General features: G+C 40.6%; 1 protein-coding gene across 2 annotated transcripts in view; it reads right to left on the bottom strand.

The window, feature by feature from the left end:
• SLC44A1 (solute carrier family 44 member 1) overlaps window positions 1–14815 on the bottom strand; it is a 79029-nt gene extending 64214 nt beyond the window's left edge. Inside the window, exon 1 of one of the 2 annotated variants that reach the window (XM_039350433.1) lies at window positions 14319–14815. In XM_039350433.1, the coding sequence (XP_039206367.1) occupies window positions 14319–14348 (30 nt within the window). In that variant the 5' untranslated portion in view covers window positions 14349–14815. The remainder of the gene's footprint in view (window positions 1–14318) is intronic. The other variant, XM_039350434.1, reaches the window with a different exon arrangement.
• Between the last annotated feature and the right edge of the window lie 9799 nt (window positions 14816–24614).

The following is a 24614-nucleotide window of genomic DNA, read 5'->3' as shown; positions in this document are numbered from 1 at the left end:
CAATAATTATACTTAAAATAAGAGATTGCTTTATATTCAGGAAATAAAAGCAAAGTAGCTAGAATGCAAGCACATGGCTAGAACAGAAATACAAAAAGAAGACTATGCCAGGGGTGTCAAACTCAATTTCACTGAGGGCTGCATCAGCATCGTGGTTACCATTGGGGGGCCGGGTGGGTGGGCTGGCATGGGCGTGGCCTACTGGGTAGGCGTGGCCAGCTCCATGTCACTCATGTTAGGGGCACCTATGCTGGCCTGGGCAGGAATGGGGCGCATCTAAGGGTGGGGAAGGGTGGGTGGGACAGGGGGCAAGCGCCAGGGCATGGTCCACTGGAGGAGCCTCATTGAGCCTCAAGCTGTGCATGAGGCCTCTGGATAGTGGCATGGACTGCCCGGATGTCAAGCGCCCAGCCCGGCCCTTGAGCTCCCATGGCATCAGGACGCCCCAGCCCTGCCTAGCCTAGCTGCACTTCCCCGAGGGAGCGCCCAGCTGCATTTACCTTCTCCTCAATGCTGCTACTGCTGTGCTCACTCTCCTTGGCCAGGTTGCTCATAGGATGGGAGACCACCAGGGGAAGGCAAAAGGGCAACAGGGCTGCTGGTGGCCAAGTGCTAAAGCAGGACTTCCCTCAGACCCTCCCTCCCTCCCTCTTATTCCAAACTCCTTCCTTCCTTCCTTCCTTCCTTCCTTCCTTCCTTCTCTCCTTTCTTTCTCTTTCTTCCTTTCCTTCCTTTCTTCTCTTCCTTCCTTCCTCCCTCCCCTTCTTCCCTGCCTCCCTCCTTTTCATTCCCATCTCCTTCCTTCCTTCCCTTACTTTCTTCCTGATTCCCTCCCCTCCTTCTCTCTGTACCCAGGAAGGGACGAGGTGAGGGGGAGAGGTTGGCAACACTTCTCTCAAAGAATAAGAGTTGGAAGAGACCACACCAATTCCTAACTTCCCATTCAATCCAAAGAGTTTTATTATTGCCTGGATTTTAGGGAGGGGAGGAGGCAAGAATAGACCACAAACTTAATCTGCAAATTTGCTCTCTCGCCTGCCTGCACACCACCTTCCCATGTGTATGTGTATGAGAGACAGAGAGAGAGATCCCCTTTGCTTACTCTGAAACTCCCTGCTGGCGCTCTCTCTCTCTCTCTCTCTCTCTCTCTCTCTCTCTCTCTCTCTCTCTCTCTCTCACACACACACACACACACACACACACACACACACACACACACAGGTTAATAAAAAAGAGAAGGAGGGGGGAGAAAGGTGGAAGCTCTCCTTTTTTGTAAAACCTCAGCTTCCTCCTCCTCTTCCCCACCTGGCTCTCTCTCTCTCTCTTTGTCTGTTTCTCTCATACACACACACACACACACACACATACAAACCACACAAATGGAGTGGGAGGAAGTTAAAAAAAAGAGAAGGGTGGAAGAATGGGGGAAGCTCTCTTTTTTGTAACACCTCAGCTTCCTCCTCCTCTTCCACTCCTGGCTCACTCTCTCTCTCTCTCTCTCTCTCTCTCACACACACACACACACACAGAGAGAGAGGGGGGGGGAGTGTAACCCTTCCTGCTTTCTTTTCCTTCTCACCCTTTCTGGCCTGGCAAAGCAGAGCCACAAGAGAAGCCCAGCAAAGTGGGGCATGGCTGGGCGTGATGGGGTTAAGCTGGGAGGGGAGGGGGGCAAGCTAATGCAAATATGCAAATGAGCTGCTGCTGCACACCACCAGCCCAAGCATTGCTGTTTCCTGTGCGGCGCCCAACTGGGTTGCGGTGGGCCAGGGCTGGGGCACGGGGGGGGGGTGGGCTGGTCCCTTGCCATTTCTGGGACAGCCCCAGAGGGGGGCAAATCTGGGCCCTGCCCAGGCCGCATCTGGCCTGTGGGCCTTGTGTTTGACATGTCTGCACTATGCTATAGTTTTTTTCCATTTAAATATTCCACACAAATGTGTGGCACCCAAGATTGGAGAGATTAAATGGAGACTTATTTCAGTCTGAACGAAATCAAATTTCATTCTTAATGAAAAGTTGTAGAAAATCTAAGTGTAACCAGTCCATATATTTGTTATCCCTGGGACATACCATACAGTGTAAATGGGCAGTCTGTAGTGCTATGTAGGAGAAAACATGGCTTCCGTTTGAAGAAGTAAAACAAAGGAAAACATCCCTCTTCCCTAATTACTTTCTCAGGGAGTTAAAAACAATAAAAGTGTCAAATCAGCCATAAAAGACAGAAAGCCAAGGAATGATGATAAACGTAGAAGGTATTAGGAGCAGGCATATGCTCTGGGAGCCAAGGAAAGTTTAAGATAAACCTCTTAAAGTGACTCTCTAGAATTTAGAAAGTAACTATGTTCATAGAATGTTGTCTTTGTTCTCTCAGTAAACATTGTCTTTGTAGTACTGCCACCATTATATCATAGAATCCACTCCCTAGTTGTCTTCACTGACGCATAAGGGACTGTTACGTATATCCAATTATATCCAAAATTATTCTGCTGTATCAAATCAGATGTATGCAGTATTAAACCTTGTATAACTCTGCACAGAGAGGTTGCATCCCTGCCTTGCCTTATTCTTTACTATGATCACTTGTCTTAGAAAGAAGAATTACTTGCATCAGAAAAGCATTAAATAAGACAATATTTCCAGTATTCTTATTATTTAAAGAAATTCTCACTTTTCTATATTAATTTGAAAATGCTGGCCAGAAAATAAATAGAATTTGAGGGTATGACCTTGCACTTAAGAATATATCACTAGTTACTGAAATAAGACTGAGGAAGTATTGATACTATCTTGATTTCTTTTATACTCTGACATATCATGATAAATATGTGCTCACATATACCACCCGTCTTTCAACTTCTCAGTTGAGTCAATCACATTATTTTGTTCTCACTACATTAAGAGCATCAAGCTGAAGGCTTGACAAAGTAAGACTATATCAGTATGGAAGGAAGTAGCACGTATAAGCCTTCAAAGTATTAAAAAGCAAAATCAGATCATTTTAATTTGATACAACAATAAACTTATCTTTCTGTCCTGTGACTTTGAAGAACTGGAGACTGGATTGAGATGGAAGGATATAGTTCTACCAGTGCAAAAGGCTATACTCCAAATAACTATTCAATCCATCCTCTAAGAATGCTATATAAACTGCACAGAATTACAGAATCCAAATGCGAGTAGATTAATAGATACCACTTCGGTGGAAATGTAACAGGATTCTGTGCATCTATGGCAGATAGGCATGCTGGCCACATTACCACAGAAAATGTCTTTGGACAATGCTATCTCCATCAGCCAAGAAACAGAGATGAGCACCACGCCCTAGACTCGGACATGACTGGACAGGGAAACACTTATATTTAGAATCACATAGATTAAATAGCCAAAAAGCTATTTAGTTCACTTAGTCTCCACTCCTACTTAGTGGAGGCATCCAAACTAAAGCACCTAAAAAAGAGGAATGTCTATGTCGATATCAACTACTGCCCACCACTGGGTAATTGGTTCCAGACAGTTTTTTCTAATTTTGAATCAATCTGCTTTCTTGTAATTTCAATTTATTGTTATGCCTATTTTTCTTTATAATAAGCTTCCAGGTATTTGAAAAGTCCTATCATATAGGAAATATTCTGGTAGTATCATATAAATAGGAGACGTTCTGGCAGTACTGGAAACATCTTTTTTTTTTTTCATATTGAACATTTTTAGTCCCTTCAATCTCTTTTTAGAGCAGTGGTTCTCAACCTTTTTAATGCCGCGACCCCAACTGGTCGTAAGTCGAGGACTACCCAACCGGTCATAAGTCGAGGACTTTCCCTGCCTGGGAGCGCCGCGCATGCGTGGTGCTGCCCCCTGCGCCGGCTGAGGCATAGCTGGCAAGTGGCAGAGACAGAGCAGGCCGACCACCGGCTGGGCCACCAGCTGGCCCAGCCCAAGGGAGGTAAGGCACCCGCCGGGCCCCACGCGCGCCAGCAACCCTCCCTGCGCCTGCCGGCCTCCCACCTCCCACCCCTGGCCCTCTTTTGCTTACATTTTTAGTAGCTGCTCAGCGGGAGGGGTGGAAACTTTCAGACAGCTCGCTTTCGCTGCAGACACTTGCAGCACCGTTTGCAGAATGGGACTTTTGGCGGGCTCAGCAGGGCAGAGACAGCCTGGACAATTCCTATTGGCTTTTGAAAGCCCATAGAATTAGACTCTATTCAAGAGAGTCTATTCTATTGGCTTTCAAAAGCCAATAGAATAAAAGGGAGTAGCACAGCTAAGGAAAAGGGGGGAAAATGGCGGACTGTGTTATTTGGCGACCCCCATGAAATGGTCATTCGACCCCAAATGGGGTCGTGACCCACAGGTTGAGAACCGCTGTTTTAGAGGATCTAGTTTCAAGTCTCTTGATCATCATCACTGTTCTTCTCTTACCAGATCTTTATCAATCTCAGTCCTGCTTATTCTGGCCTCCAATTTTTCTAGTGAAATATATGATTTTTGATTGGAGAAGACTGAATCAAAATTTGAACTGAGTAGTTCTGCTTTTTCTTTATTAATCTGTTAGCATTTTGCCCTCTTTATGCAAAAAGTATGTGGCTAAGCAAAGTACTTTCATAACCGTGAAGTTCATTTCTAATTTAGAAATTTGAAATTATAGTAACAGAGATTGATAAGGTAACACCATATCACCTTAATAGCTAATCTGAAGTTTCCCCATCTATTTGGTTACCTATTAATAGAAGCAAGGGATATGCAAAATTTTCCATGCACATAACATGGGTTATTCATCTCAAGCAGAAGATTTTAGTCAGAAAGAAAGAAAGAAAGAAAGAAAGAAAGAAAGAAAGAAAGAAAGAAAGAAAGAAAGAAAGAAAGAGAGAGAGAGAGAGGGGGGGGGGGGCTAAAGTAAAGAAAGGTGCTGGGAAGATTGGGAGAGGGATGGAAGGGTACCTGGATATGCCATGCCTGAACTATGGACATTGAAGGCAGCAGCAAAGAGGCAGGAAAAGGAAAGCATGGGGGGGGGGGACAGGAAAGGACAAATTGGATATGCTGCACTTGAAGCCAAATTAATTACTGTTGCTGTTGATGATAATGACACTGTCTTTGGCTTCAAGTGCAGCATATCCAATCAGCCTAGCCATCCGTAATCTTCCCAGTGTTTTCTTTTCCCTACCTCTATTAGCTGCTGCCTCTGGTATCCTTGGGATAAGCAAAGACTGGTGGTGGGATGATGTGGGGAAGGCAAGCTGGCTGGTTAAGCTTACTTGAAGCCAAGGAGATGGATAGTAGCTCAGGGAGAAAGGGAAATTAAGGTGCTCCAAAGGTCAGCAGTCAGGCCATGCAGAGGAAGAAGAGGAGGAAAGAAGGGGTGAGACTCTACTTGGCCCACAAGATCCCTCTGAATCTTGATTTGCCCCAAGAACAACCAACATGTTCCTGTATCAGTTCTACCAAACAATAGACAACTCAGAATGATTTGCCAAAACTCTCAAATGTATTTATTTGGGTTTTAAACAAAATACTCCCCCCCCCGGTTCATGCCTATCCCTATAAAGTGTCCATGGAACATTTCAACTAGTTAAAATTCAATTCCCCAAAAAGTTATTTTTATACTTAAGTTCAATTGTGTCTGATTCTCGTGACTAGCTGGCCATTCTTTCTTAGCAAGATTCTTCAGAAGAGCCCTTGCCTCCTTCCCAGGGTTAAAAATGATTAGCTGGCTCAAGGTTACCTAGAAGGCTTTGTGCGGAACTAGAATTCATGGTCTCCCAGTTTCTAGCTGATGTCTTCAGCATTACACCATACAGCATTTATTATTTGTAACTGTCTGCTGCAAATTCCGCATAGGTGTCAGGAAGGGCATCTGGCCAGTAAATGCTCAGCTCCAATCAGTCACCCACCCTACCCCAAAGTAAATGATTGCAGGGTCATTAAAAGAAAAAAAAACCTGTAGAGCACTTCGTGAATAAAAAAATATGCAAAACAGAGCAACCATTGGACCTGGTTGCTGAAACATTATGAAACATTTCCTCTCCCGAAAAATTTACACATGTAAATGAATGAACCATCCAGTAATGGTCAGATGGGGGGGGGGGAGAGACAACATTCCAAGAATAAAACCAAAATGTTTTAGAAACAAACTGCTCCATTTTGCACATCTCTGTGCAACTACTCAATCAAATTGGTTAGAGTAATACAATATCCTAAATAAAAAAATAAAGAGCTCATTATAACTCAGTGCTGTTAATAAACCCAAGGAATTTTATGCTCACTTTGGAATATTTGGAGGATAATGTACAGTATATGGTTGAAGTAGAGGTTGAGATGAAATGTACTGCAGAATATTAATATTTAACGCTAAGCATGTTCTTTACAAAACAACTAAGTAGTCTTGTTCCTGACAGGAAGGTTTTTAATTTAAGGCAGACAGAACACAGCTGCTTCAAAGAACTATTGTTGTTGTCATCATTGGTTAAGGTGAACATTTTTCTTTCTCTCCTAATTTTTTTCCCCACTTTTTGAAAAGCGCCAACCCCATTATCCCTTCTAGAGTCCAACATGTCTAGTTTTTTCAGATCTCAAATGTCTTCTTTCTGTTTGTCACTGTTACTTCGTCACTGGAATATTTCCAGTATGTCAAATACTTTGTTAATTTTGGTAACAAAATCAGATTAATTCAATCCTTTATTTTAATAGTTATCTGGTCGTCACTGGTAACAAGAAGTTTTACTTAAACAACAGGTTTGGCAGTACAAGCTGAGTATCATGTCTACAATACAAACAGACATAGCAGAAATAATACCAAAGCAGTTGAAGGAGGGGCAATCAACAACTATCCCTGCACGGACAGCTCTATGTGACCAACTCAGGTCACAAAAAGGAAGAAAAGTTTGCTTCCTATGTCTAATTTTCTATTGTTACTGCAAGAAATGGCAACAACAATCTTTTCCTTATTACACTAGAAAGAGCTCTGTGAACTCCAGAAGTCAGTATTTGTCTACCATTTGGTTATATCAATATGTGAAAAATCTTTATTTTATTTGTTTCAAGGCAGCCCACGTATCTTCTTCCTCCTATCTTCCACACAACAATCCTGTGAGATGGGTTGGGCTGAGCAAGAATGACTGGCCTAAAGTCACCCAGCTGGCTTTCATGACTAAGGACTTGAACACACAGTCTCCTGCTTTCTGACCTGATGCCTTAACCATTAGACCAAACTGTCTCTCCTTTTATTATCTCTTTATTAGGAATATATGCTAAAATTTGTAATTCGTGAAAATGTATCTTCAACATTTAAAAAGTTCTAGATCAGCACACATAAAGTCAGTTTCTACAACTCACAAACCCATTCATGCTTATTTATTATTTAGCACTTATTATTATTTTTGGGTTGTTTGTTTTCAAGTGAGTGGATGGAAGAGATAATGAATGTCTGTGTATATGTGTTTCACGGGATGTAACATCTCTCTTAAAACCTTCAACTGATTGTTCAGAAATCAGTCTCACTGAGTTCAAAGAGAATTATGAGGACAGTTTATGAATGCAGTAATGAGGAGGGAGACATAAGTTTATATACAATTAAAGCATATCAGTTTATGTGCTTTACTTATACAGCATTTTAATGTTTCTGGATTATATCAAGAACAATTTTAGCAGATAGCTAAAATTTATAAAACAATGTGGTTTTCTACATGTTCTGTATCTGCAACACAAATAATTTTCTCTAAAAACTAAGGGTTAAATCTCTACCATCCTAAGTAGGCCCACAGACTTACTGGATTAATTTACAAAAGAAACCCATCTTTTTAATTTTTAAAAAAATGGATTAAGTAGCTTATAAGTAAAGTAAATATAAATCTAGGGTAGATTTCATATGGAGAAACTACACTGTCCCTCAAAATGTTTAATAATGGATAGGAACAACTACTTAAGGCTTGGAGGTTGTAAATAGTATTACGAAAAAGACAAAAATCTGAACCTATAATGCAGACATATCAAACTCATGACATCACGTATTGGGATTGTTTTGCCATTGCCGGCAATGGGGTGGGTGCGGCTTCTGCGTGACGCATCTGGCCCGCGGGCAGGCAGTTTGACACCCCTGCTATAATGACTGGCTTGGTATATACCAGGGGTTCTCAACCTTGGCAACTTTAAGACTTGTGGACTTCAACTCCCAGAATTCCTCAGCCAGCAAAGTCTTAAAGTTGCCAAGGTTGAGAACCCCTGGTACATACTGTTTTAGGAAAAGTGCTCAAACTGGGTTAAGTATTTTTCATATTTTACAGTTATTATTATTACAGTATTTAGCTTTAAGATAGCTGTCCACTCCAGTGGACTATGATTTCTATTATTATCCTCTCTTATTTTTATGACATGGCTATTAGAAGTTAAAACCAAAGCCATTCAAGTCTCTCCTTCCACATAAGCAGAAGGGGCACTTCAAAGAAATGGAGAATAAAGCAAACCCCTGTATTTTGCTCTATTGCAGTGTGCTAAAATCCAGTCTCAAAGTTATTAGAATTAGATTCATCCTTGTATTTTGATAACAAGGATTCAGAAAGGAAACCTTATTGGCTCTGATGGCTCCCCTGTTTTATGTGGCTTTAAATCTTACTTATATACATCTAAAGCAAAAAAAAATCATATATTTAACAACTACATATTAATATGAAAATTTATACTTGAATTTGCAACACACATTCTTAATTTATTATATTCCTGCTGTGAATGTTGTAAGATACTTTAACACAGTATAGAATTTTATTTTCTTATGCTCAAGAAATATTTTCCAGTTCCATTTATAGTTGCAGCAATTTTAGACACCTCTTCTTAAAAACAAATTTTAGATTTTGACCATCTTCATATCTGCGAATGCCCCAACTGTGTTTGGTCTAGTGGTTAAGGCTGTGGGCTACAAAGCAAGAAGTCCTGCCTTCACTGTGAAAGCCAGTCTTGGGCCAGTCACTATTTCTCACCACAACCCACATCATAGGGTTATTGCTGTGGGAAAATATGAGGAGGAAGTTATGTTGGATAAATTCACATCCTTGAGTTATTTGTAAAAAAAAATAATAGTAATAAAGGCAGGACATAAATAACTAAAAAATTAAAAATAAATGAATCAAGTAAGAGCCAAGCAATTCCTAGTGCAGCGATAGCGAACCTTTTAGAGACCGAGTGCCCAAACTGCAACCCAAAACCCACTTATGCATCGTCGGGTGCCGGGTGAGTGTGGCCCATTGGCTGGGCGTGGCTGCGATGGTAACAGCAGACTGGGTAGGACTAAAAAGTTCAATTGACAAATTCCAACTTTGCAAGATCTTTTTTTTCCTGCGAGTAGTTGAAATTGACTGATTGATTGAACCTCTTTTTTTGTACACGGCAGCGGAGGCCTAAAGCGAAAAGGTTTTATAAAACCCACCTGCAGGCCTAGGACTGGGGCGATGGCACACGTGCCCACAGAGAGGGCTCTGAGTGCCGCCTCTGGCACCCGTGCCATAGGTTCGCCACCACTGTCCTAGTGACTTACAATGTCAAGATCTTGGAAAATGATAAAATCATTCTGTGGCTATACTGGTTCAGACCACACCAGAATACTGTATCCAGTTCTTGTCTCAATATAGGATTTAGGTATATTTAGCCTAAAGAAGTTAAGACTTAAGGGAGACATAATAGCAATCTTCTAATACATGAACACAGGACAGCTCAGCAGTGGATTTATTTTTCCAGAACACTGGAAGATAAGACAAAAATCAATGGGTGAAAGTTTTACAGTAAGAGATCTAAAGTTGAAACAAGGAAGAATTTCCTAACTATGAGACTTACTAATCAATGAAATAGCCTAGTCATTGGTGTTCCAAAGAGTTGGCTTAGAAGGTCTCCAAGGTCTCTTCTAATCCTATAATTCTATGATAACCATAGTGTAGGAGAAAAACAAGTTGGCAAACTGTTTATCTGAAAAAACAGTCATTATAAATATAAATATACATAATGTAAATCTAGGTCTCTCAAGAAAATAGTGTGAGAAAATTATATTAAATCCTATTAGCTTTTGGAACAGTACAACACTTTCAGTATAAATAGATTAAATTTCTATAATATTCAATATTCTTTGTAGATATTGTCTAGACCAAGGGTAGACAACCTTGGCTCTTTTATGACTCGTGGACTTCAACTCCCAGAATTCCTGAGCCAGCCAAGGAGAGCTGCTACAGCTGACCTGCTTCTTGGCTGCTCTGCAAAAGCGCGGATCAACTGTAGAGGTTCGCCCTGATCCTGGACAAGAGGGAAGGAAGGAAGGGCGGAAGGGGAAAGAGGGAGGGAAGGAGGGACAAAGAGGGAGGTGAAGGAAAGGAAGGAAGGAAGGAAGGAAGGAAGGAAGGAAGGAAGGAAGGAAGGAAGGAAGGAAGGAAGGGACAAGGGGAGAGAGGGAGGGAAGGAGGAAGAGACCAAGAGGGAGAGAAGGAAAGGAAGTTCCAGCCAGGAAAGGCTTGCCAGGCCGGCTGCCGAGAAACAGAAGAGTGCAAAGCCAAGGAGATGAAGGTGGAGGTTTCTTCCCAAAGGGGGCTCTTTTTCTCCACCCCTTCCCTGGGCTTGTGGGGAATTTCTCGTCACCAACGCTGGCAGGTGCTGCTTCGAGCCCGCTGCAAGCTTTCTCGCCCCCTTTGCTTCTCCCCCTCCCCCGCTTTTGTGAAGATTGTGGTGCCCTTGGGAAGCCGATCGTGCTTTGAAGCTTAGGAGAGGAGTAGTCCCTTCCTCCTTCCCTCCCTCTCTCCCTGTCAAGCCCTGGTGGGCTCGACATGAACGGGCGGAGGAGTCGAGGACAGGTGGGGTGGCAAAGGAGACCGGTGGCTGTCGCCAGACCTCCTGGCTGACAAGCGCAAGTTTGGGGGTCGCCGAAGTTGGGTGCTGCGTGGACTCCCCTTCGCTGACCTGCGTGCACGAGAAGAAGTCAATCCGGTTGCTGCACAATGAGTCTCTGGGGAGGGCGGGGTCTTGCTCTGCGCCTGCGCTCTTCATGCGCCCCCTGCAAGGCACATTTGGTAGTGTTTGTGCAGACTGCCGCCAAGCAGCATATTTTCCACAAACAAGTGAGGTGGAGCGGAGGGGGGAGAGAGAGAAGGCAGTTGACAAGCCTTCCTAAGACCATCGGAAATATGTGTTTTCCGATGGTCTTAGGCGACCCTTGTGAAAGGCTTGTGCGACCCCCAAAAGGGTCGCGACCCACAGGTTGAGAACCGCTGCTTTACATGAACACATACAGATTAGGAATCTATATGAATACTGTTCTAAATGCAATGGCAATTTTTCCAACTATTTCCCAGCAGTCAGATTCAGATATAGATAATAATTTAAGTATTTAAATATAAATCAGGATGATATTTTAAAAGTCCTTTATGCTCTTTGTATTCAAGATTAATATATATATATATATATATATATATAACACTGAAGGAATGAAGCATAAAGAAAAAGAAAAAAATCCTTTGGAGACAGAAAATATGAACAAAAGGTTAAAGAAGAATTGATGTAGTATATACAATGTGCAAAAAGCTTTGTAATAAGCACAAAGATTGAACTGGATGCAGTTATTATTAGTGAATGCACAGAATAGATCACTGTTTTTCTTTACAACGGTGATGGTCTAAGTAAGAAAAATCTAGCAATTTGACAGAAGTGACACTGGCAAATAGGTCAAAAGACAGAGAATCAATTCAACCTGAAGTGAAAGCTCCACAAGAAAAGAAAATCCAATGTGTTGATAAGTTGGTAAGGCCATAAAGAATGGGGGGGGGAGATAACACACAGTCTGAACAATTGATGCTATGTTTTAAGTCAGCACTCATCAAGAATTTGTTAAAGATAACTAACTAGGCCATTGCTATTTTTCAGTAATCTCAGAGTTATGGAGGTGAACAAAACCAAAATCCCATCTAATGGCTCGTTATCTACTGCTGCCACATGGCATGACTATTTATAGAACTACAAAATCCAAAACCACAGAATGCACCATCTCATTATAGAAGAACATGAACACTATATCATGGACATTAATGCAAACAGTTTGTTTCAGAAAAATCAAACAAATGATAACAAAACAAAGGCCAAAATACTTCAACAGGCATTTTGACAAAGAAGAAATAAAAGACAAGTACATTTGGCACCAAACTCAAAAACTACTGACTAGTTCTCATTTGTTTGTGTATTAAAATAAGGGGCTTAAATTAGAAAGAAGGAATAGAGTATGATCTATCACAATGGCTTGACTTCATTTTCAGAGATGATTTGATTTCTCACTCCTCACATACCTCCATTCAAATAAGAATCAATAAATAGATCAGAAGACAAGGTAATAATCATAATGGTGGCTCATTATATGTCTAAAACTCCAAAATTTGGCATGTGGAATATATATTATATGTGGTTTCCAACCACAGACAAATATGTAAAGTGTTCTTATGTAATAAACTACCAGTCCCATGTTTGGATTGAAGTTTCTCTCTACAACCTCTGAAGAAAGAATAAATGAAAAATGAGAGAGATGGGAGATAGAACACTGACAAACTGCTTTTTATTTAGACAGGTACTGAAAAACAGAGAAAGTAGCCTGAAACTAATTAACTATGCCTATCATTGGAGAAAGAAAATTTCCCATAGCTCAGTAAAACATTGTGTAACACCACAAAAATACCTGGAAGACTCAGAGAACATACCTACAGAGGAAATTGTTTCACCCGAGATTACTCCTCCTGGAAAGGTTTTTAGTGTCTTTCTAAAAATTTGTGCCCATAAATACTAATCCAAATTAAAAATAAGTGTGTGCAAAATATTTGTTCTGAACTTTTTCAAATGTTACATTTCATAATCATACTGATGAGTAAGAAATGTTTTGAACACAAAATGGACAGTTTTCAGTATTTTAAAATTGGAACAACTCTACTTCCAGCAAGAAAATGTTTATGATTGGGGGATTCAAATGTTCAATTTCAACAAATTCCATCCTCATAATGAATCAAAATAAAGCCATGAATGCACATAAATGAATCAAATCAATGTTATGACTTCTATCTTTATTCTGTGTGGAATAACTATTACAAAAATTATGCACACAGAGATTGTTATTAGGATTCCTGAGTTCTTAAGTGCACATAAAAGATAAACAACTGGACATTGGAAGAAAGCAATATGATACAGGAACTGAAATATTTTACCTGGATCTAGGTTATCCTCACTGGGATACAGCTGTAACCTACTAATTAGACACTTTTGCAAAGATAAAATGGTCATATCACACCAGACATATTGAACTTAAAAGAACTGTAGGATATTGATGAGAGACAGATTTGGAAGTAGATTCGCCCAACTGAAGAAAAGAGAGTTATGAATTACTGTTTCATCATCATCATCATTTTTAGACTTGCAGAAATGATATCAAATCAAGTATTAAGTCATTATTAGACAACCATGTAAAAAACAAACTAGGAGCAGAAGATTGGGAAGGAGAAAAACAAAAGATACTCTCGTTATCCTGAAGCATATTCAAAATAAGGCATTTCAAACAAGAGGCTTTCCATGGAGCAAAAGATGTTCTAAAATTCCACACCCAGAGGAAAACAAATGTAGAACAAGCAAGCAACAGGCCAATAAAAGTTCAGATTCTGGTTCAATGAAGGACAAAGAACTGAGCAGAGACAAGGATACCAAAAGCCAACACCGAAGATGGGGAGGATGCTGAAGAAAGCAGACAGCTGTCATCTTTCTCTTATTAATTATTAGATTTAAAAAAAACAAAACCAAAGGCTCTGCAGGACAAATGCTTTCCTAGCGTGTTCTTTAACTGTGTCGTGTTTTTTTTCTGCTTTTTTTTTTTTTTGTCACACCGTTTTCTATCTCAAGCACTGCCTAACCTTTATCAAATAAAACCAAGGTATCCGCCGTGGTAGCAATCCGACCCCGCATCCTGTGTTCGATTCCGGATTGCAACCAGGGAAGCGGCTAAGAGCAGAGAACCAAACGCGGAAGGAGAGCGGATAAGGAAGGCGATGGCGATTCGGAAAGTCCGGGGCACTTTTTCCAAAACAATTTAGTTTAGGTCGCGTAAGTTACTGCAGCCCGCAGGAAGGAGGCGGGAATAAAGAGAGAAATCTGGATAAACAAAACCAGCCAAGGGGCAGACTCGGCCGGGTACGTAAACGATGTGCCTTTTGCCCCGAGAAGACAGAAGCGCAGGGGGAGACTGAAAAAGGATGCCAGGGAAGTAACCGGGCTTTGGGGAGGGGGGAGGAATCTATCAAGAGAGCCAGGAGACCCCACTCTCCCGCGCTTACCTGAGAGGCGGCGCTCCCGCAGCAGCCCATGGCGGGCTCGGGGCTAGGTCTCTGTCGCGAGCTCCAGGCATCCAAGCGCCGCGGTCTCCCGGTCGCCCGCCCGGCCCCAGGGCAACGGCGGCAGCGAGGCGACAGGAGAGGAAGGAAGGGAGGGAGGGGGACGAGGAAAGGGCTGCTCGAGTCGCCGGCGGGGCCGCTCGTGCGCTCAGACCACCGCTCCGGGTCCGCAGCGGCGCCTCAACCCCCTTCGTTGAGGCGACGGCGGCAGCGGCGAACGGCTCCTTGTCCCTCACCCCTCCACCCGCATCCCAACAGCAGCGCCGCGCGGCGCCTCCGAGGGCGGGGCTAGGGATGGGGCGGAATCTCAGCGGCCGGCTTGCTCAGATTCCGCTTCGCTCGGCTCCACCAACCAGGCTGTCGCGCGACCTAGAAACAAACCCGGAACGACGCTGCCGGCGTCGCAGGGGAAAGTCGAGCAGAATTAAGAGGAGCGCCAGGACGACGCCGACCTGCCCGCTGAAATTACTGCGGTTCAGGCGAAGGACTCGCTGGCGCCTCCGTCAGGGAAACCTTCCATGGTGCTGGCCCCCTTGTTTAAAAGAGCCCGACCCGCTTCCGGTTTGTATTTCGTTGGTAGTACCTCTCTTTTGTGCTTCCCTGTCTTACCTCCCCGTCGTGGAGAAGGTTAGAGCGAAGTAATTAGTGCATAAACTTAGAAACTTTAATTATTTAAATTGCAACCATATCGCCGTTTATCAACAAGTAAATCTCAGACAAATCAATAGGATTTACTTCTGAGTAGATAGCCAGGGCTTGTTCTACTGATCGTTGTTATTCGTTTAAATCCCCGAGTGACCTTGGGCATATTCCTTTTCCTGTCCTTCATAAAGATCTGCATGTTTTGATGATATGATGACCTTTATATCACCCTTGTTGCTACTTGGAAAAGCTGAGGATAACCGAACAAGAATAGCTGCACGTACACAAGTATATAGCAAAATACAGCAATTCGTCCAGTGACCAGGTTTGGAAAAGAGAGTTACTGTTTCTGGTAAATTAACACAGTAGGTGTTTTACATGTATTACATACCATGTTTCCTTTCATTTTGGAAAGAATGTTCTGATTAAGGAGGATTATGATGAGGATTAAACTTGTATACCTGACTCTAGATGAATGGGTCGCTCACAACAAAGAATTTACAGTAGAATAAAGATAAGCTAGTATTAATATTATTAAATGAAATATTGCCAAGAAAAGGACTGAAGGTATAGCAAGATGACAGAGCCTCTCTTATAGAGATAACATCTAGTATGTGACTGAGAGACCAATAGGGCAAGATAGAAATGAAGTAAAGCATAAATAGGAAGAACTTGTATGAACTTCATTTGCATGCACAACTCAGTTGCGATAAGATAATTGTGTAAAGATTTCCTGGAAAAGAAACAGTTTTGGAATGACAAGATTCAAAAAAGGAAAAAATAGGATTGCTACAATCACATAGGTACAGGTAGGTAGGTAGGTAGGTAGGTAGATGCTTATGAATAACCCAATTTGAATAAAGTAGGGTTTTTTTCTGAATACATAGGCCTGTATTAACATAGGTGAGCAGCTAGAACAGTGCTGTAGAACCTAAGGTCCTCCAGTGGTTGTACAATAGCCGGGTATAATGGGAGTTGTAGCTCAGCAACATTCAGAGGTGAGTTTTGCACTCCTGAATTAGCATCTGTCAGACCTGTTCTCAAATATGTATGCCTTAGTATTGGTCACTCTTACAGTTATACTGCTGTAAGATGAATGCTTTGTAACAGTAGAATTATACTTCTCCTTTTCATTTCCTTTTTCTGCTTTTTCATATAATCAAGTTTCCTCAGAACTGGAATATTTTAGAGAAATGTTAAGTTCCATATAGCAACTGATAAAGGTTCAAAATACTGTAGCTTGTTAGTGAGGCATCCCAAAGCAGCTATTCTATACTGAATGAACTAGCTCAGAAATGAATAGAAAGATCTAAAGGTCATCCAAGTAAAAACAAAACTTTTAAAGAATAAATACTTTTCAGCACCAAAATCTGGGCTTTTATGGCATAGGTATTTAAGGTGTAAGCAGGCAGAAGTCATTGTTGTGGTGTACTTGGGTGAGTATAGATGGGTCTATGGGACATAACAGACTTATCTGAGGTAAGATGTACGACCAATCAATTTTATAAATAAATAAGCAAGCTATAATCACCTTTCATGATGTCCAAGCAACAAATAAGCTATGCAGTGGTGCTACATACCACTAATGTGTTATGATTTTTGAATACAGGCCTATTGATCAGAAAACCCAAATGTGTGCTGCCCCATTCACTCACAGACAAACCTAACTGTTGTTTAGTGAGTTTATTAATATTCCCCAGCAATTCCCTTCACCAAAACCCAGAGCTGTCCCAATTAATTCCAGCTGAGCAGACCAAGATTATTCCACAGAGCACTGGCCAAATAATGCACAAAGCACTTGAAAGTTTCTCAAACCAAATAACTCCACCAGGCAAACTTAAATCCACAGAGTACTCAGGAGGCAAGAAAAGTCCAGAGTTTCCAAGGCATGATTTAATTCCAAACATGGTGTCAGTCCAGAGTGAGGCAGGAATCACAACAACCGGAAAATACACATCTAGGAACCAAATGTTCCTGGCAATGTCTCCATCTGTCTCCTGTGATAAATAACCAGCTTCTGGTGCAGCCCATCAAGATGGGCAGGGCCTTCTTGTCTCAAGTAGTCTGGTTGACTTTCTCTGCTCCTGCCTTTTTTCTGCCTTATGTGTTCTCGGATCAGGTGCAGAAGGCAGTTCCTCCTCCTCTTCACTGGCTATTTGCAACACAAGCTTTCCCCAGCTGGAGCCTCAGCCAAATCCCTTCCGGATGGCCATTCACAGCCATCAATCAATTCAGTTCCTGCCGTGCCAAAAATCAGCTCTTCCTCCCCCGAGCTGACATCTAAGGAGGTATCTGGGGAATTGTCCAAGGGAGTCATCACAAAATGAGAGGAAGTATAGCAAACCTGCTACCAGTCCGTCACTTTTCTGTAAGACTGGTAAACCTCTGGCTAAATATGGCGTTAAAGCAAAAAATATGGCACTGCAGCATTCCTTCTTTGCACTTACCTAGGATGGTTCTCTGTATGACTAACGCGGGGTATGCAAGTGAAAGGAGCTATCATGTTACCTGTGTATAGCAGCTGAAAGTCTTGAACTATTCATTGCTAGCAGAACAGTGTCTCACCTGAATAGGAACCATTTTATTGGTGTTCTATAACATCGGCATTTTCATATACACAAGGAGCTGACAGAAGGCCTGAGACATGCTTTGTAAAACAAAGTGCACTCAGTCTTTTTGTGAGAAGTCTTTTTTTGGGGGGCAGCAGTCCAAGACAAAATGCCCATGAAGATAAGTGACCAGTGATTGGTGGAGTGGAGGCTTTATCAGAATGAAATGAAGTGCTGGAAATGACTTCAAAGCTCCTCTTATGTCAGCAGAAGTTGCAAACATTTTCAGTGTGAAGTTTGAGATTAACCATGGAGTAGGCCAGGGGTGTGTTGAGGATGATGTACATTCATGACCTCCTTGCAGTCTTCACACCAAAGTAAAGATGATGTATGGATAAGCTCTGTTTCTATATTTCTTGCTTCTAGTGGTCAATTTACAAGCTGTATGCCGATGGTTGCTGAGTACAAATTTGAACTCCATTAATAGCCATTTGTTCTACAGGTAGTCCTCAGCTTACAACAGTTCACTTAGTGACTATTCGAACTTACAACGGCACTGAAAAAAAGTGACTTACGACTGTTTCTCACAACCATAGTCACGTGATTTACATTTGGATGCTTGGCAACTGACTCACGTTTCTGACTGCTGCAGTGTCCCAGGAATTGTGTGATCTCCTTCTGACAGACAAAGTCAATGAGGAAACCAGATTCACTTAACAACCATGTTAGTAATTTAAGAACTGCAGTGACTCACTTTCGAACTGTGGCAAGAAAAGTCGTAAAATGGGGGCAAAACAAATTTCTCACTTAGCAACATAAATTTTGGGCTCAATTGTGGTCGTAAGTTGAGACTACCTGTACTTAGAAGATTCCCTCCGGATCTGCATTTTGAGGGCAATTAAATTGCATTTAAGGTGGAAGTTTCTTGAGACCTGGCTTTTCCCTCAGACACTGGGCCAGGATGGGAGGGGAGCCTAGCACTGTTTAGTGCAGTGTTTCTCAACCTTGACAATTTTAAGGCATGTGGACTTCAACTCCCAGAATTCCACAGCCAGCAACACTGGCTGTGGAATTCTGGGAGTTGAAGTCCACATGCCTTAAAATTGTCAAGGTTGAGAAACACTGGTTTAGTGTTTTTCTTGAGAGGGTAATATAGTAGCACTGGTGATGGGTTAAGAGTTTTAATCCCTACTTTTATGGTCTATTTGTAAGCTGCCTAGGGTAGTTTTATATAATACAGGCTGCCATGTAACATTTGTGAACAAATAAATCCATCAACATTAATTCAGGGGCTGTCAAACCACTCGTCATTAGAAAATTGCTGTATTCTTTCCGTTTGGCTGTAGGGAAGCTACCTCAAAGAGTGCTGTGAAGAAGAGCATTTATGACAAGTCAGAAGACTTACGACCGTGCATATTTTCTCAGAAATGAGTTCCCCTGTATTTCCTGGGGCTTTTTTCCTTAGTAAATATATTTATGACTGCAGCTTTCAATCTTATTTTGTTCCCATGCTGGGATTTCATAGTCATAAAATAATGAAGTCAGATCTGTAGTTCTATCACCTTCAAGGCTCCTGTGAATTCCCAGCTAGGGTGAAAGAAAGAGCATTTGCAGAGCATCTGCTAATGCCTGGAAGCCTGCTTCTAAGCCAAGATACTGCTCCACTTCTCAAGGAAAAGATTAGCTTTGAACACTAATCAACCCAGCCCTATTTTTTCAAAACATCAGTAGGATTCACAACAGCAGACAAACAACACTCCCTTTTCTCTTGGATCTCTTCCAGTTTCTGCAGAGCTAGATCCCTCCTGTCTGCTACTTGCATGACTCAGAATGTGTTTAATGGCCTATGAAAGTCCAGCCAGTCTAGAATACAAGTCAGTGCATCTCATTTTAAGTCCACATAATCAAACATATCAGCCATAGGCATACAGTATTCAGAACCAGATTGGCTATTATTATAGCCATTCTATAAATACAGGGGTAGTTTTGAGTGCTGTATAGGAATGCCAGATGATAAGATGGTTGGTTCGCTTCACAGTCATCTTAAATAGAACAGATTTGCATGTGATGGATGAATCATGGAGAAAAAGGCTTTGGTGCTAACAGCAAATCGCTCCACCTTTCCAGAATTAGCTCTAGCACCTTGTTGCAACATTGCTAGCAAAAACAAGTTCTGACTTTTTAAAACATACCTGTTTGCACTGCAAATAACATGGTAAATTTAAGGTAAGCAAAGCACCTTGCCTTCTGTATCGGAGGCAAGAGGAGGCAGTTCTCATTTTCACTTTATGAAATGTGCTCGAAAACACTTATTTCAAACATATATTTAACGTGCTTGAAAATATTGCCTCCTTACTTTTGTTTTCCCTAATCATATCAATCTGAACAAGCCAAGTTCATTTGTTTCTGGGGGTTTTTTTTCTAACAAAAAACAATTCAGACAAATATTTGATGCGGAGATGATATAGGAAGCCAGTGAAACCAAAACTTGGAAAGATGATAAACTTCCATGCATTAAGTTTGATCGGTATTGTGCAGAATAGGAAGGAGAAAAAAAATATCTCCCTCCTGTGTCTTCAACCACTGCCTGGCTAGTTTTAATCTAAGAGAAAGAAGAGAAATGGGAAACAGTGGGTGGAAAGCCAAGACAAAAAAGCTTTTTCACATATTTGTAGCTATATCCTAATTGAGAACCTGAAGATTTGATACGTAACTACATAACACAAACCGGCTTGCTTTAAATGGATAGTTCTCCCTAAATCTCTCATTTATAAATTGAAAATAGGAGCACCCTTGCTTTTCAAACAGTGGAGACCGGTTTAAGGCTCAGCTATGTAATCATATTAAGAGTTAGTTGAGCAGATCCAAGTGGCAAAAAAGAAAGGGCGTAACTCAGTTTTGCAATATAATTAGAACCAGTTCTTCTTAATGTAATAATTTACCTAGCACTCCACCTCAAAAGTCAATTTCACCACCAAGGATACTTAATAAATCCAGATGGCTCAAGGCTTTTCAGCAGGGGATTTGGCCTCACCTTGTCAAGCCAAGACCTCACCAATGGAATATATCAAAACATAAACAAAGCTGGACTGTTTCAGAACATTATGACTTCAGGCATGACAAAGTTGGCCCAAGAGTACTTCTCCATGCTTGGCTTTCTAAATATTTGCACTGGTTAATACATTGTGCTATTTTGAAGAAATAAGTTGTCCCTCTGTTTTACCTATATCCCGACAGTCAAAAATATGAAGAGAGATACAGAGCATCTTTATTACCAAAGGTTGCACCAAATATAGAACTGCAGGAAAGTGTTCAAAAAGTGAGTGGCACAGTGGTTCACATGTGATTACAGCTGGTGCTGTTTTTATTATGAATGGGGAAATGGGATCAATAAAGCAACAAGTTATAAATCTTTTGTGAGAGCTTCAGGAAAAAATTTATAAAAAGTGCTTTTTGCTGTAATAGAGGACCATTCACAAGGACATAGAATGAACTTTGAACAAACTATGAGGGAGGATAATGTTACAAAGACTTATAAATTCAGAATATTGTCAGTTTATGGCTTCAAGAGAAGTTATGGTGAACTGAAGATGGTTCTACGAAAGCAAAGCCAATGACCATAGCAAAGAGCCCACAAACCAATGAGTAGACTAGTCCCCTGGGATCTCTCCAGATAAGAAGAGGAAGGGAGATTGCCTACATGTGCTCCGGATGACTGCTCCCCGTGAGATCATAGAACAGTGCTTTTCTGTGGGTTTGAGTGGTAGGAGACAATAAGATAAACCATTTTGCTCACAACTGCAGTGGAGACAAAGGAGCCTAAGTTTGCAAAGCTCACTTTCTAATCACTTTAGGAAATTGCCCATTAACTATTTATAAGCTATTAGAGACTTTCAGAATGACAAATTTGAAAACATCAGGAGAGTCTGCCTTTAATCCTGAACAAAATAAAATGTTAATTATAAATTTAAGAGTTGTGGTGGCGCAATGGTTAGAATGCAATATTACAGACTAACTCTGTCAACTGCCAGGAATTCGATCCTGACTGGCTCAAGGTTGACTTCCAAGTCGGTAAAATGAAGACCCAAATTGTTGGGGGCATATGCTGACTCTGTAAACTGCTTAGAAAAGGCAGTAAAGCTTTATGAACCAGTATATAAATCTAAGTGCTATTGCTAAGAATTTAAGCAACTTGTAATAAACAGGAAAAAGCTAAATAAGATTTTGATCTTAGAATGGAATCAGAAAATAATGGCAACATTGTCAACAAAATCAGTAATGATGTCTACCTCTGTGGATGGACTATGTCCAAAAGATGTTCTTGTCAGATGTAGAAGAAATTTTATCTGACAAGATAGAGATGGTATTGAACATGGATTTACATCTGACAGGCCAAGATAATGATAAAAAAAGGATGTTTCATTGGATCTACAAAAAAAAAGGCTGAGGTTTTAAAATTTAAAAAAGAAATATAAATGACAAACCAAGAGAGTGACCTGGATAATTTTTTCTTACCGGATATGCTGTACAAAGGTTTGTTAAAGCCTTTAAGAACTCTATATAATGGGACAAAGAAGCATAGAGAAATAAAATCCTATGGCAATATTCATATGTCTTGGATTTATTTTAATTTGAGATCAACTTGTAGTAGGCATAGCCAACAAAGTCTTTTATGCTTACTTCAATTTGGGATTGGATCTCAGCAGATTAGATGCTTAGGCTATGATAGCTATTGAAGTACGGCAAAATGAGAAGGTGTGATCTGAGCCCAGAGCACAGCAATTATTTCCAGACAACCTTTATTCATTACTTATCCCACAGACTTACTATAAATGATCTGAAAAGTATATATGATCTACATGTTACAATTAGCTCAGTTAAAGCTATAATGAGAGCATTTTTTTCATGAGAGCTTGAAAAGGCGACACCTGACACCCAATACATCACCGGTGTGTGAAGCACAATAGACTCAAGTATCACAATGTTTACTAGGTTCTATTAACTAAAGTACCTAGCAAAATCAAGTAACAATAAGACAACCTTTATACTAGTTGTGTCCCAGCAAGATCTTTCACTGTTTGCCTGCTAGTTATAAGCAAGAATTCTTTGATGCAGCCAACCAAATTCTACACATGTAGAAAAATCTAATGGAAAAAGTGCAAATGTCCATAGAAAAACAAAGCTAGTGTTCCAGGTCAAGATTCAGATAGGTTCTATCAATTAATCAACAATGCTTGTGATAGATAGATAGATAGATAGATAGATAGATAGATAGATAGATAGATAGATAGATAGGTACATACATACATACATACATACATACATATATACATACATACATACACACACCTATCTATCTATCTATACACACATACACACAGGTATTTCTCGACTTACAACAGTTCATTTAGTGACCATTCAAAGTTACTATGGCACTGAAAAAAGTGACTTGACCATTTTTCTCACTTACAACATTTATAAAATCCCCATGATCATGTGAACAAAATTCGGACACTTGGCAACTGATTCATATTTATGAGGGTTGCGGTGTCCTGGTGTTATGTGATCAGCTTTTGTGACCTTTTGACAAGCAAAGTCAATGAGGAAGCCAAATTCACTTTAACAATTGTGTTAGTAACTTAACAACTGCAGTGATTTACTTAATAACTGTGACAAGAAAGATAATACAATGGGGCAAAATTCACTTAACAAATGTTTCACTTAGCAACCGAAATTTTTGGTTCAATTATAGTCATAAGTTGAAGACTATCTATACATATATATATATATATATATATATATATATATATATATATATATATACCTATGCATATGTATATACATAAACATATATATTCTTATATGTTCCCATTTCTTCTTTGTCAGGGTGTTGACTGATTTACAGCATTCTTTCCATTGATGGATTGGTAGAAACATTCTTGATTGGACTGAAATTGGAGACTCTGCCTGTAGTTTGCGATTTGAGCCTCATATCTTCTGATTTTTCTTGGCTATAGCAGTTATTTGCCCCCAACGGCGTCAAGATAGTTTCTCATTGAGGGATTATTATTATTATTTACTTGCATTTGCTTAATTTACTCAGTATTAATTTTGCAACTAGAAAAATACATTTGTTTTTGCTCCGTAAGAAAAGTTTCTTGTAATCTAAATGAGATGCCGCAAATGGAGTACAATCTTTCTTGCCCAGACAGTATCATCATAATACATTATTAGCCACTGTGATCTTCTGTCATTCCACTCCAGGAGAATTATGGCTGTGGCACTGGATGGGCACGCAAGCCTAAAGGCTGAGTGCAGCTTGCTACAAATCTCTTACTAAGCTCTTGCAATAAATCTCAGGGACAAAAGTCTTTTAAAAAAGGGATGACACTAAAGGGAACTGTCATTTGTTTTCTTAGGGAACAAGCAGTTGTGAAAGGACACCATGTACCACTTGACGTTCTTAACATCATAGAAAATGACATTTATCACATCAAATCCAACAATCTCAACAGAGGGCAGTGTGGAGGAAAAATAATATTTAACCTCTTCACCCAGAGTTTTGTGAAATAATAAGTGGCTTCCCTTGATGAAGTCACTTCTCTGTTTGTTACTTACACTGAAAGCTCAAGTGATTTATATGGAGAGCTTCACATAGACACTCCATTTAAAAGAATTCATTCTCAAGGTGCAACAATCCTCAAGTCCATATGTTTTTTTTATATATATTTATCAGACAAGAGCCAAGATTTTTGTCTGATAACCTGACAAAATTTGTGACTTTTGTCTGATGAATTAAAAAAAGAGGTTTTCAAATTATGTTTACAGGAAGCCAGTCAGATGTTCCATGGTGGAAAGAGAATGAATGATATTTGAGCTATCTTGTATTTGATCTCAAGCGTGCCTCACTGAACATAATTTATTCTGATGAGGAGCAACTCACCAATAAGAGGAGCAGTGATTTTTTTCCCAGCTAAATTACTTAACGTTCTTTGTAAAGATAGTCTTCTATTTACAACCACAATTGAGCCCAAAATACCTATGACTC

This window comes from Crotalus tigris, unplaced genomic scaffold (genome assembly GCF_016545835.1).
Source record: "Crotalus tigris isolate CLP2741 ecotype Arizona unplaced genomic scaffold, ASM1654583v1 scf7180000018334.392729, whole genome shotgun sequence".
Taxonomy (NCBI): domain Eukaryota; kingdom Metazoa; phylum Chordata; class Lepidosauria; order Squamata; family Viperidae; genus Crotalus; species Crotalus tigris.
Note: the sequence above shows the minus strand (reverse complement) of the source record. Positions and strands in the feature narration are given on the sequence as shown.